Source organism: Microtus pennsylvanicus, chromosome 3 (genome assembly GCF_037038515.1).
Source record: "Microtus pennsylvanicus isolate mMicPen1 chromosome 3, mMicPen1.hap1, whole genome shotgun sequence".
In the NCBI taxonomy this organism is placed as follows: domain Eukaryota; kingdom Metazoa; phylum Chordata; class Mammalia; order Rodentia; family Cricetidae; genus Microtus; species Microtus pennsylvanicus.
Window position 1 is genome coordinate 56,369,580 of NC_134581.1, and position 13,713 is coordinate 56,383,292.

The 13,713-nt window shown below is 45.0% G+C and overlaps 1 protein-coding gene across 1 annotated transcript in view; it reads left to right on the forward strand.

Moving 5' to 3' along the window:
• The first annotated feature begins 11,653 nt into the window (after window positions 1–11,653).
• Map2k1 (mitogen-activated protein kinase kinase 1) overlaps window positions 11,654–13,713 on the forward strand; it is a 66,938-nt gene continuing 64,878 nt past the window's right edge. Inside the window, exon 1 of the mRNA XM_075965537.1 lies at window positions 11,654–12,131. Coding sequence (XP_075821652.1) covers window positions 12,052–12,131 — 80 coding nt within the window. The 5' untranslated portion in view covers window positions 11,654–12,051. The remainder of the gene's footprint in view (window positions 12,132–13,713) is intronic.

The following is a 13,713-nucleotide window of genomic DNA, read 5'->3' on the forward strand; positions in this document are numbered from 1 at the left end:
GTACTGGGATTAAAGGCATGCACTACTACCTGCCTAGATTTTATTTCTAATTGTGTGTGTGTGTGTGTGTGTGTGTGTGTGTGTGTGTGTGTGTGTGTAGGAAGAGAAAAACCTGTGAACATGAGTGTAGTGCCAGTGGAGACCAGAAGAGGGCATCAGATCCCTCAGAGCTAGAACACAGCTATTCTGCTAGGCTGGCTGCACTCCAACATCCCATGAGTCTCTGCCTCCCTGGTACTGGGATTACAGATGTTTGCAGCTGTATCTGGACTTTTCTTTGGGCTGGTGGTTCACAAATAACAACACAGAGACTTCTTATTAATTATGAACGCTTGGCCTTAGTTTAGGCTTTTTCCTAACTAGCTCTTATAACTTAATCTTTTATTAATCTACATTCTACCACATGACTTGGTTACCTTTCCTCTGTGCCATATGTCCAACGTCTTCAGTGTCCCACTAGCACCTCCTGCTTGGTCAGATTCTAACCCTGAGTTTCTCTTTGCCTGGAAGTCCCGCCTATTCTCTCCTGCTTAGCTATTGGCCATTCAGGTCTTTATTAACCCAGTCACAATAACACATTTTCACACAGTGTAACAAATATCCCACACCATGCAGTACCTTTTTTTTTTTTTTGCATGGGTGCTGGAGGTCCAAACTCAGATCCTCATTCTTGTGCAGCAAGTACTTTACTGACTGAGCCATCTCCCCAACTTCGTCAATGTTTGTGAAGAAAATAAAACAAAGTAGTATATACAGTTAGACAGAAAAAAAGAAAAGAACATAAAAGGTAAGCAATTTCTTATCAGCCAGTCTTTCTTTCCAGGTATGATCATCATCAACAAATTCTACCCAGAAGAAATGATTGCATTTGTGTGAGTGAGTGTGTGTGTGTGTGTGTCTTAGAAGAAATGCTGAAACAAGGATCTTTGTTGTACACAAATATGTGTGGGGAGCAGATGAAGTCCTGAGTCAACGTGTATTGTTGACAGGGGCACAGTGGAAACTGCAAGGCTTTCCTAGCTAAGGCTCAAAGAACTAGCAAAGCATTCTCTGCTTAAAGCGTTGAGGAACAATTGACCTTTTGCTGGTGTACAGAAAGTATCTGAACAATTTCCTCCTCCCTGATGTTGCTCCTCTACAGAGACCTCCTCCTCCTCCTTGTGTCTGCACAGTAAATGCAAATACACTAAGTTTCCAGGTTGTGTAATAGGTGCCTTCCATCAGAGGGAGCGGAGCCCACCTGACCCCAGCCTTTCTGCACAAGTGTCTGTTGTTTCTTCAATGTCTGTGAATTCATTTCCGTGTGGATCCAGTCAGGCTTCCAGGACTAAGCCCTGTACGAGGTGCCATTTTTGCACACCTCTGAGTATTTCTTCAAAGTGAATTCCTAAGTTGATTTATCTGTGTGGTGGACATGATATGTAATAAGTGTTTTGAAATCCCCAGCAGTGGGTTCCTCTGCTGATGCAATAAGTCAGACCAGGCTGAAAAATATGACCAGGTTTAGTCTGAGCAAAGCAACTCCTGGATGATTCTCTGGAGAAGAAAGCAGGAGAGAAATCACATGGCAGGGCCAGGGGCCGCAGACCCTTGGTGGGATTTCTATGGGGCGGGGTCTGGAATGGGAGGAGTGGGGCTGGATTCCTAGCCAAACATCTGGGCTGGGTTTAGCAGAGATTCCCAACAATATGAAACTAGTTTAAAATTTTAATTCACGTTTGTTTTATTTTTTTTTTATTTTTTATTTTTTGGTTTTTCGAGACAGGGTTTCTCTGTGGTTTTGGAGCCTGACCTGGAACTAGCTCTTGTAGACCAGGCTGGTCTCGAACTCACAGAGATCCGCCTGCCTCTGCCTCCCGAGTGCTGTCTTTTGTTGTTGTTGTTGTTGGTTTTTTGTCACGTTTGTTTTAATTAATATTTATTTTATTAATGTTTAAATTTTCCACTTAATTAATCAATGTAATTAATACTTAATTTAATAACATGCATGTACATATGTGTAACAATGCTGCCCTGAAAGACAAGGTTGACCTTGAACTCACAGCAACTCACTTGGCCCTATCTGGGATTAAAGATATCTATACTGGAATTAAAATGTATAGCAACATGCTAACGGGAGCTAAATTTTAAACATTTTAGATAAGCAGTTTAGAACTGTAACCCACTCTCTGGATGTTTATAGTCCTGTCAATCTTGCAGCTACTCCTGCTGAATAACTGAAGAGTTAAGTGTGAAACCTAAATCTGCTGCAGCTGGCTCCCATCACCTCCAGGAGATACATCTGCTTCCTCAGTTCCCAAGGCCCACCATTCCAGCTGCAATGAAACCACTGGGAGTACTTTGATAACCACCTTTTTTTTTCTTTTGTTTTTTGTTTTTCATGACAGGGTTTCTCTGTAGCTTTGAAGCCTGTCCTGGAAGTTGCTCTGTGGACCAGGCTGACCTCAAACTCAGAGATCCACCTGCCTCTGCCTCCCGAGTGCTGGGATTAGAGGCGTGTGCCACCACTGCCCAACTTGATACCACTTTTAGTGGTCACTTACTCTTCACTTAAAGGAAGATGCTCCAGCAAGGTGGAGGGCAATGTGAGCTCAGCCGTTGTCTGAGGCTGTGGCCTGAACCAGGCAGGAAGCCAGATCCCGCAGCGTTCTTTGGAGGACAGACAGGAATTTTGTCCTGGGTGGCAGATGTGATGCCGTGATGCTTTGCAGTTTATTATTAATTAGTTAATTAACTTTATTTTTACCTTTGTGTAGCACTGGGAAAGCAGATCCTCAGGACATGCCAGCTTCTTAGAAGGAAGCCTTGACTTCCTTTGCAATCCAAATCCCGGATCCCGGATCTTCTTATTCTCAAATCTGGTCTGAGATTAAACAGATCTCAAATCTCTTTGCCAGAACATTCCCCCAAATGCTTGTGGCTGCCCCACCCTCTCCTCCTCTTTCAGGCTTCTGTCTACTCTGTGGGAAATTCCTTCATCATCCTCTTCCTGCCAAGTGCTCTGCAAAGATTACAGACAGGAAATGGAAAGTGGGGAGTGACCATTTGAGCTGCAGTGATCTAGAGGCCACAAGAAGAGGAGCTCAGGCAGAAGCCACACAGTGTGAGAGTTTCTCTCTAACTCACTCTTGCTCAGAGGCCTGTTAGCTTAGAGAACATAGAGAGTTTGCCTGAGCAGATTTTCGTCTCCAGTAATGAACTGCATGGCACACAAGCCTGGACTTGTGCATATGATTTTAACATACTGAAAACTGTAATTATTGGTACCCCTGACATATTTTATAGTTTTATGTTCTCCCAAGGAATAAGAAATCTCTTCCCCATAATGTGCCAGATTACTGTAATGGAACAACAGCCCCATAAAATATAAAGTATTGTTTATTTTACGACCGTGATAACACCATGTCACTAGGTTTCTGCCGACTCGTGCAGGATTTATCTTCTTTCTTTTCTAGGCTTTCTCTGAATTGGAGACCTTGAGAACTGAGACCCACACCAGCATTAGATACTGGACTTACATTTAAAGAGTGGGAGACTGGGGGCTGGAAAGATGGTTCAGCAGTTAAGAGCTCTTGCATACAAACATATATATATATATATGCATATATGCATACATACATACATACATTCATGTTAAAAACAAAAATAAGAGCTGGATGGCAGTGGCACTTCTTTAATCCCAGCACTCGGGAGGCAGAGGCAGGCAGATCTCTGTGAGTTCGAGGCCAGCCTGGTCTACAAGAGCTAGTTCCAGGACAGGCTTCAAAGCTACAGAGAAACTCTGTCAACAAAACAAAACAAACAAACAGATTCTAAACAGAAAAAATCATAGGTGGAAGGAAATGATGTAATAAAAGGATTTGAGCTAGGGCTGCAGCTCAGTTGATCCATCATTTGCTTAGCAGCCAGCAAGCCCTGAATGCGATCCCCGTAGCTGAATAACCCCAAGTGCAATGCACGTCTGTAATCTCAGCACTGGGGAGGTAGAGGCAGGAGAAAGGGAGATCCAAAGTCATCCTTGGTTACAGAAAGGTGGAGGCCATCTTGTAATACTTGAGACCCATATCAAATAAAATAAATGGTAAAAAGCATCTGATAAAGTCAGAACTCTTATCATGATTATGGTGTAGAATGTGTAGCATTATAGTAGAAACAAAACCAAAACTGAAGAAAACACTTCCTCATATTGAATAACTTCTCCTTGCTACAATCAGTAAGTTCTCTTTTTTCAAAAGTTTATTTTATTTATTTATTTTAGGATGTATTTATCTTTTAAATATTTATTATGTGTACAATATTCTGTCTGTGTGTATATCTGCAGGCCAGAAGAGGGCGCCAGACCTCATTACAGATGGTTGTGAGCCACGGTGTGGTTTCTGGGAATTAAACTCAGGACCTTTGGAAGAGCAGGCAATGCTCTTATCTACTGAGCCATCTCTCCAGCCCCTTAGGATTGGTTTATTAATTATGTATACAGTGTTCTGTCTGCATGTATGCCTGCAGACCAGAAGAGGGCACCAGATCTCATTGTAGGTAGTTGTGAGCCACCATGAAGAACTCAGGACCTCTGGAAGAGATATCAATGCTCTTAACCTCTGAGTTATTTCTCCAGTTCTCCAACCCCCAGAAGCTTTTATTTGTTTGTTTGTTCATTTTTTTTTGGTTGGTTGGTTGTTTTGTTGCTTTTGAAGATTTATTCATTTGTTATATATAGTGTTCTGCCAGCATTTGTGCCTGCAGGCCAGAAGGGGGCACCAGATCTCAATATAGATGGTTGTGAGCCACCATGTGGTTGCTGGGAATTGAATTCAGGGCCTCTGAAGCAGTCAGTGCTCTTAACCGCTGAGTCATCTCTCCAGATCTTTTTTTTTTTAAAGATTTATTGATTTATTATATATGAATGCTTCATCTGATTATATGTATATATGCAAGTGTACACCCTTTGTATGCCTGGTGCCTGTGGAGGCCTGAAGAGGTTATTGATCCCTTGGAATTGGAGTTACAGATAGTTGTGAGATGATACGTGGTGCTGGGAAAAGCCTGGGCACTCTGGGAAAGCAGCCAGTGGGACTGGAGATATGGCTCTGCATTGACGAGCACTTGCTGCTCTTCCAGAGGGCATGAGTTTGGTTCTCCATGCATGTCAGGTGCCTCTCAAAAGCCTGTAACTCCAGCTCCAGGGAACCTGATGCCTCTCGCTTCCAAGGACATTTGCATGCACGTGCACATGCACACACATGCACATACGCATAATTAGAAATAATAAAAATGCCGGGTGGTGGTGGCGCACGCCTTTAATCCCAGCACTCGGGAGGCAGAGGCACGTGGATCTCTGTGAGTTTGAGGCCAGCCTGGTCAACAAGACCTAGTTCCAGGACAGGAACCAAAAGCTACGGAGAAACCCTGTCTCCTGTCTCGAAAATTCAAAAAAAAAAAAGAAAAGAAAAAAATATGTCGTAACTTTTAAATGTTTATTTTAAAAATAAAGCTAAAAAGAAAAAAAACTGAATTAACTGATACCCTCAAATTCCATTAGCATAGACAATCTTCTTACATACTCTATTTGTGTCTTCATTCTCCACTAGTGAGACACCTGCAGCCATACTTGGGGTGGTTCATATAGTCAACTTAACAGGGTCTAGAACTGTCTAGGAGACAGGCTTCTGGATGTGTCTGTGAGGGAGTCTTGAAGGTGAAGGAGTAAGTCAAAAACAATCCCACACCAGTTTAGAATTATGATTAATAGAATGGTTATTTATTTATTTATTTATTTTTTGTTTTTCGAGACAGGGTTTCTCTGTGGTTTTGGAGCCTGTCCTAGAACTAGCTCTTGTAGACCAGGCTGGTCTCGAACTCACAGAGATCCGCCTGCCTCTGCCTCCCAAGTGCTGGGATTAAAGGCGTGCGCCACCACTGCCCTGAGAATGGTTATTTAATTAAAGGGGAAAAAACTTACAGTTCACCGTCCCAGACAACAGCCCTCTGCACAAACAGGAAGGGAGTCTAGTCCCCAGAAGAGGAGCAGGAAGTAAGAGAGAGCAAGAAGGGAAGTGGCCGCTTTTTTAAAGGGAGAGAGACCACGCCCCAATGGGCTGGTATCTCAGCGGCTATTGGCTGGAGGAGCGGAAGGACCTCCTGCAACAGAGTCTCTCCCTCAGGTTCATTCAAGTGAGAACATCCACATTAAATGTGGGTGACACTATTCCATGGGCTGTAGTCCACGGTTAAATGAGAAGGAGAAAGAGCTGAAAACTATTTCCATCTCTCTGAGCCTCCAGACTGTGGATGCTGTGACCAGAGGCCTCAAGCTCCTTCTGCCACAATGTTTCTCTGCCCTGATGGACATGAGCCAAAGTAACTCTGTCTTGAAGTTGTGGCTCCTGCCAGGGTTTGCTTACAGCTAAGAGGAGAGTAACTGACTAACCCAATTACCTTGAACATTTCTAGTCATTTAATCAACCTTGCTGTAAATAAACAACTTTCCATCCAAACTGCCAGGCCTTCTCTACCTGGATGTCTTGCTGTCTGACTTGGAGCTCTTTGGCTACTAGAAAATCCCGCTTAGGGCTTCCTCCCTGCCTGGAAGTCAGTCTCTTGCTTGAGCTTTCTACAGCTTCCTTTGTTACCTTTGGAAGGGCAGCCAATGCTCTTAACCACTGAGCTATCTCTCCAGCTCTTCTTTCTCTAGCCAAAAGAGGTTGCCTTGGCCTTGAGGATCAGAGGATAAGGTTTTCACCTGTTGGCCCAATTGACTGTTGGGTGCTAAGCCTCCAGGGTGCTGTTGTTTAAAGGGCTTCTTACCAGTGACTAGAGGTCCATGTCTCTGTCTCTCTGTCTGTGTGTTTGTGTATTTTAACCTCTAGCCCCTTGCTCGTAGCTCACAAACTGTATGGTAGCACATAGAGTGCAGACAGGCATTGTGTGCTGCTCACCTGGTCTTGATTTAATTTGGGTATTTGGATTTTATCTAAAAACAAGTCCATCTCTTTTACATTTTCCAACTTTGTCACACATAAGCTTTTTAACAAGACCCAATGATTCTCTGAATTTCCTCAGTGTCTGTTGTTATGGCTCCGTTTTCATTTCTGATCTTGTTATTTTGTGTGTTCTCTCTCTTCCTTTTAACTAGTTTGGATAGGGGTTTGTCAATTTTGTTGATTTTACTCAAAGAACTAGCCCTGTTTCCTTCATTGATTCTTTGGATTGTTTTCCTTGTTTCTATTTTGTTGATTTCAACCCTCAACTTGATTTTTCCAGTCTTCTTCTCCTCCTTGGTGAGTCAGCTTCTTCTTCTTCTTCTTCTTCTTCTTCTTCTTCTTCTTCTTCTTCTTCTTCTTCTTCTTCTTCTTCTTCTTCCTCTTCTTCTTCCTCTTCTTCTTCCTCTTCTTCTTCCTCTTCTTCTTCCTCTTCTTCTTCCTCTTCTTCTTCCTCTTCTTCTTCCTCTTCTTCTTCTTTAGAGCTTTTACCTGTGCTGTTAAGTTTCTAATGTGAGTTTTCTCCGTCTTTTTTTAATTTGTGAATTTAGCGCTATGAACTTTTTTATTAGCACTGCTTTCATAGTGTCCTATAAGATTGGGTATTTTGTATCTTTATTTTCATTGAATTTAAGGAAGACTTTAATTTCTTTCTTTATTTCTTCCCTGACCCAGGGGTGGTTCAGTAGTTACCTGTTCAGTTTCCATGAGTTTGTAGGTTTTCTGGGGGTTGAATTGTTGTTATATTCTAACTTTATTCCATGGTGATTAGATAAGACACAGGTAGTTACTAAACTTTTTTTTTTTATATCTGTGGAAGTTTGCTTTGTTACCAAGTATGTGATCAATTTTCCTGGGTCCCTGGGTCCCTGGGTCCCTGGGTCCCTGGGTCCCTGGGTCCCTGGGTCCCTGGGTCCCTGGGTCCCTGGGTCCCTGGGTCCCTGGGTCCCTGGGTCCCTGGGTCCCTGGGTCCCTGGGTCCCTGGGTCCCTGGGTCCCTGGGTCCCTTTGAACTCAGCAAGCAATGCTCTTAACCACTGAGCTATCTCTCCTGCCTTTCCCTTCTGTTGTCAGTATAGGGCACAGGACCTCATTGCAGATTGTTGTGAGGCATTATGTCATTGCCAGGAATCGAACTTGTTACCTTTGGATGGGCAGCCAATGCTCTTAACCACTGAGCTATCTCTCCAGCTCTTCTTTCTCTAGCCAAAAGAGGTTGCCTTGGCCTTGAGGATCAGAGGATAAGGTTTTCACCTGTTGGCCCAATTGACTGTTGGGTGCTAAGCCTCCAGGGTGCTGTTGTTTAAAGGGCTTCTTACCAGTGACTAGAGGTCCATGTCTCTGTCTCTCTGTCTGTGTGTTTGTGTATTTTAACCTCTAGCCCCTTGCTCGTAGCTCACAAACTGTATGGTAGCACATAGAGTGCAGACAGGCATTGTGTGCTGCTCACCTGGTCTTGATTTAATTTGGGTATTTGGATTTTATCTAAAAACAAGTCCATCTCTTTTACATTTTCCAACTTTGTCACACATAAGCTTTTTAACAAGACCCAATGATTCTCTGAATTTCCTCAGTGTCTGTTGTTATGGCTCCGTTTTCATTTCTGATCTTGTTATTTTGTGTGTTCTCTCTCTTCCTTTTAACTAGTTTGGATAGGGGTTTGTCAATTTTGTTGATTTTACTCAAAGAACTAGCCCTGTTTCCTTCATTGATTCTTTGGATTGTTTTCCTTGTTTCTATTTTGTTGATTTCAACCCTCAACTTGATTTTTCCAGTCTTCTTCTCCTCCTTGGTGAGTCAGCTTCTTCTTCTTCTTCTTCTTCTTCTTCCTCTTCCTCTTCCTCTTCTTCTTCTTCTTCTTTAGAGCTTTTACCTGTGCTGTTAAGTTTCTAATGTGAGTTTTCTCCGTCTTTTTTTAATTTGTGAATTTAGCGCTATGAACTTTTTTATTAGCACTGCTTTCATAGTGTCCTATAAGATTGGGTATTTTGTATCTTTATTTTCATTGAATTTAAGGAAGACTTTAATTTCTTTCTTTATTTCTTCCCTGACCCAGGGGTGGTTCAGTAGTTACCTGTTCAGTTTCCATGAGTTTGTAGGTTTTCTGGGGGTTGAATTGTTGTTATATTCTAACTTTATTCCATGGTGATTAGATAAGACACAGGTAGTTACTAAACTTTTTTTTTTTATATCTGTGGAAGTTTGCTTTGTTACCAAGTATGTGATCAATTTTCCTGGGTCCCTGGGTCCCTGGGTCCCCAGAACTAGCTCTTGTAGACCAGGCTGGCCTCGAACTCCCAGAGATCCGCCTGCCTCTGCCTCCCGAGTGCTGGCATTAAAGGCGTGTGCCACCACCGCCCGGCTAAGACGATTCTTAATTGTTCTCTCTTACCTGTGTCTTTAAGGCTGAGTAATTTAAAAAGAGGACGTTTGGAGGCTGGAGAAATGGCTCAGCGGTTAAGAGCACTGATTGCTCTTCCAGAGGACCCGGGTTTAATTCCCAGCACCCACATGGCAGCTTACAACTCTCTGAAAAAAAAAAATCCAGTTCCAGGGGATCTAACACCTTCACACCAATGCACATAAAAAAATAAAGATAAATAAATCATAAAACATTAAAAAAGAGGACGTTTGAATGTGCATTTTTAGAGATTTGTGCACTTTTATGTGTATGTACGTGTTGCCTGCATGTACATATGTGCACCATGTGTGTGCCTGACGCCCTTGGAGGTCAGCAGAGAATGTCAGCTCCCCTGGAACTGGAATGCTGGGTAGCTGTGAACTGCCATGCAGGTGCTGGAAATGAACCTGGGCTTTCAGCCAGAGCAACTAGACCTCTTAACCACGGAGCCATGGCTCCAGCCCCTGAAACTGCACTTTTCTGACTATTCAATCTCTTTTTATTTTTGATAAGAAGGTCTTTGCTGAGGCTACAAGCACAAGTTCTGTGCTGCTCAGGTTCATTGTGAATACTTATGAACTATTGAACCAGCTAATCAATTCGCATCTTATTCTCTAACAAGTATCATAGAAAGATGGGATGAAATAATTAATACTTGTTTATTTTGGTGCTGGCAACTTAAACGTGAAGTTTGTAGACTAAACCTTTTTTATGGGTGTGTGTGTTGGGTAGACAGTGTCAGGTGGCCTAGGTTAGGTCTAGAACTTGCTAGGTAGTTGAGGATAGCCTTCTGATCCTCCTGCCTCCATTTGGTGAGTGTATGCCCCACCATACTTATTTATGTAATGCTAAATTTATTTATTTATTTTTAAAGATGTATTTATTATACATTTAATGTATGCCAACATGCCAGAAAAGGCCTTCAGATTTCATTATAGATGGCTGTGAGCCACCGTGTGGTTGCTGGGATTGAACTCAGGACCAGTGCTCTTAACCTCTGAGCTATCTCTCTAGTTCCAGAACTTATTATTTTTAAAAAATTTATCTTATTTATCATCATCATTGTCATCATTATTTTGGTTTTTTGAGACAGGGATTTTCTGTATAGCCCTGGATGTCCTGGAACTCACTTTGTAGATGAGGCTGGCCTCAAACTTAGAGATCTGCTTGACTCTGCCTCCTGAGTGCTGGGGTTAAAGGCATGTGCCACCACGACTGATCCAATTTTGTATTATTATTATTTCATTTTTCAAAACATGGTTTCTCTGTGTAGCTTTGGAGCCTGTCCTGGAACTCGCTCTGTAGACCAGGCTGGTCTCAAACTCACAGAAATCCACCTGCCTCAGCCTCCCGGGTTCTGGTATTAAAGATATGTGCCACTAGCACCCGGCTCTGATTTTGTTTTTAGTGCTGTTTGTACGTGTGTGGTGGGTAAATGCACATGAGTACAAGTACCCTCGGAGGCCAGAAGCATCTGATCCCCTGGAGCTGGAGCTTCAGGTGGTAGTGAACTGCCCACACATGAATGAAGGAAACCCAGCTCGGGTCCTGCAAGAGTAGCAAGCATTTTCTACTTCTGCACTATTTGTCCAGGCTAGTTGGAGGAGATTTTAAGACTTGGAAAACAACTAAAAAAGGATGTGATATTGGTGACAGATAGGACAACTGACCCATTAATCTACTTCAATCTGCTCTCAAAATAGGCTGTACTAATTTACTACCTCATCAGCACCGAGTTCTCAGCTCTCTATAAGCGTTTTAGTAGCACAAAAAAAAAAAAAAAATCACACCAGTTTGGTTTAAGGAGTCTTTTGAAAGTTTTATTTTGAGACACAGTATCACAGTATATCCCTAGTTGGCCTTGAACTTGCAATGTAAAGCAAACAGACCTGGAACCCACACACACCAGCCTGCTTTTGCCTCTTGTACTGGGATTAAGTTTATACCCCTGGCTCTTGACAAGTTTAGTTTCCTGTTACTCTATCCAGCCTGGCCTCAGGACACGTAAAGGGGTCCTTTGCTGATTCATTTTGTACTTTCATCTGGGCCAACGTGACCCAGCCTAAGGGAGAGGCCAAGCAGCACCAGGCAGAGGCACTAGGAACTGCGAGCAAGAACCTTCTTCGCCTTTCCGCAGGGCGGCTCTGGTCAGCAGAGGGCGCCCGGAAGCCTTTCTATCACCCCGCCCCCAGCCCAGCGCGCCGCGCCCCCATGACGTATTTCCGCGTCATCTGCCGCTGAGTTTAGTTCCCATTGGCTCTCGGCGAAGCGACGGGGGCGGAGTCAGGCAGGCGTGAGGGAAGCGCTGCAGCCCCGTGGGGGCGGGGCTTGCCTCGTTCCCCGCCCCTCCCCCGCCCTCCAGTCCCCCACTGGGACGTCTGTGCGCCGCGGCTCGGAGTGCGCTGGCGGCAGTGGCCGTACTTTTTCTGGGGTTGCATCTCTAGCCAAGCTGTGGGGAGTGCGTAACGGGGCCGCCGGAGCCCAAGGAACGCGTGCGCTGAGGCGAGAGAGTCCCGGGCCGCCGAGTGCGCGCAGCTGGTTCTCCGCGTGGGTTGGGCGGAGGGTCCCAGGAGCGTGCGGCTGACAGAGCCACCCCGACTCCGGGCAGAACCCAGGGAGGAAACGAGAAGCGGCCGCGCGCTCCCAGCCGAGTTGCAGGCTGCTTCCTCGCTGCAAGATGCCCAAGAAGAAGCCGACGCCCATCCAGCTGAACCCGACCCCCGATGGCTCGGCGGTTAACGGGACCAGCTCGGCCGAGTGAGTACCGGGAGTGGCCGGGAGGCCGCCACCACCAGGCTCGGCTCCGTCACGTACGGCCCCGGCTGGCGGGGGGCGAGGAACTCCGGCCGCCGGGCTATCGGTGACTAAGCACTGATTGCGCGCTTGACTCACACCGGCTGTGCACACGCGAGTCCCGATCCTTCTCAACCCCAACCCCATGTGTCGCCCCTGGCCACCGGTATCAATTTTCGCCCAGGAAAAACGAAACCTAATGTGTCTCCCCGGCTATTGCCTAAAGGGCATCCTCTGGGATTCTGGCCTGTAACGGGACGCAGAGCAAATTCAGGTCGTTCCTGCGCCTTTGATACCTCCCCACCTCCCCAGGGTCTGAGTGTGGACTTGGGATGGGGGAGCCCCATTACTCTTGGTGCCTGACACCTGTAGGGCCTTGTGGCCGGTGGATCGCCTGGCCAGCGGGGGCGTGTGTGCACAGACTTCCTCATGGCTGTTACCTGGCTCACTTTGAGGATTCTCTGTCCATGGCCTCCTTGGGTACTGCCTTGTTCGAGGGAAGAGTCTCTCCTCATCTGACCGTTCATGCGACAGTCCATCCCCTCACCAGTTTTTCTGGCTTTGCTTAGTTAACTGCGAGCCGGAAATTGACCTGAGACCAAGAACGATGACCGTGGAACCCAAACCAAAGGCGCTCGGTCTCTGCAGAGGCCGGTTTTGCATACAATTTATTTCATAAGGGTATTTGGGGTGGGGGGTTTGAGCCCACCTGTTGGGTTCCATCTGTGGGAGAGACACTCAGACTAGATGGAGAAATAACTAGAAATGATTAAATTCTTCATCTTTACCTGACGATGGGAGTCTTTGAGGTATCTGACAAAATGAAAGTAGCTTCGGGCATTCTGCCCTTTGGAGATTATTGTAACTCTCCCCTTTCCTAGATTTTAATAACTCGGGACCTGTTGTCGGGATGGTGACTTGCATTGAAACCTACAGTGCTGGCAGGGCTGATAGTGGTTTGTGTGAGTGTAGCCAGGTTAAGACCTGCTTCAGACGCATCCCTTTAGGTCCTGCTCAGCTCCTGGCGGTTGTTCTTGACCATTGACTTGTAGCGTATGTCTTTGAGCAGCATCACGAGCATTTGTTCATTTTGTAAATACAGCATTTTGCCCTTTAAAACAGACAGTAAGCCCCCCCCCCAACCCCTTTTCAGGGTGAGGTATTCTTCGGTAACTATGTTCAAGACGTGTTTTTTGAGTGTGGAGTGGGATGGGCAGGGTCTGTATATGTAACTCAGGCTGGTATAGAACTGAAATTCTCCTGACTTATCTTTGTGATGTTGAAATTACAGGCAGTTGCTACTATGTTAGATTGGCACAAGCTTTTTTTTTTAAATGATTTTGTTTTTAATTATGCACGAGTATGTGTGTCTGCCTGTGTGAAGGTGCTTTTGAAGGCTAGAGGCATCGGATTCCCTGGACTATTTAGAGGCAGTTATGAGCCATGGCTACTGGGAGCTGAACTCGGGTCCCCTGTCCCCTGCAAAAACAGTAAGAGCTTGTAATTTTTTAAACTGCTGAGCCATCTGTCCAGCCCTTAGGATAAA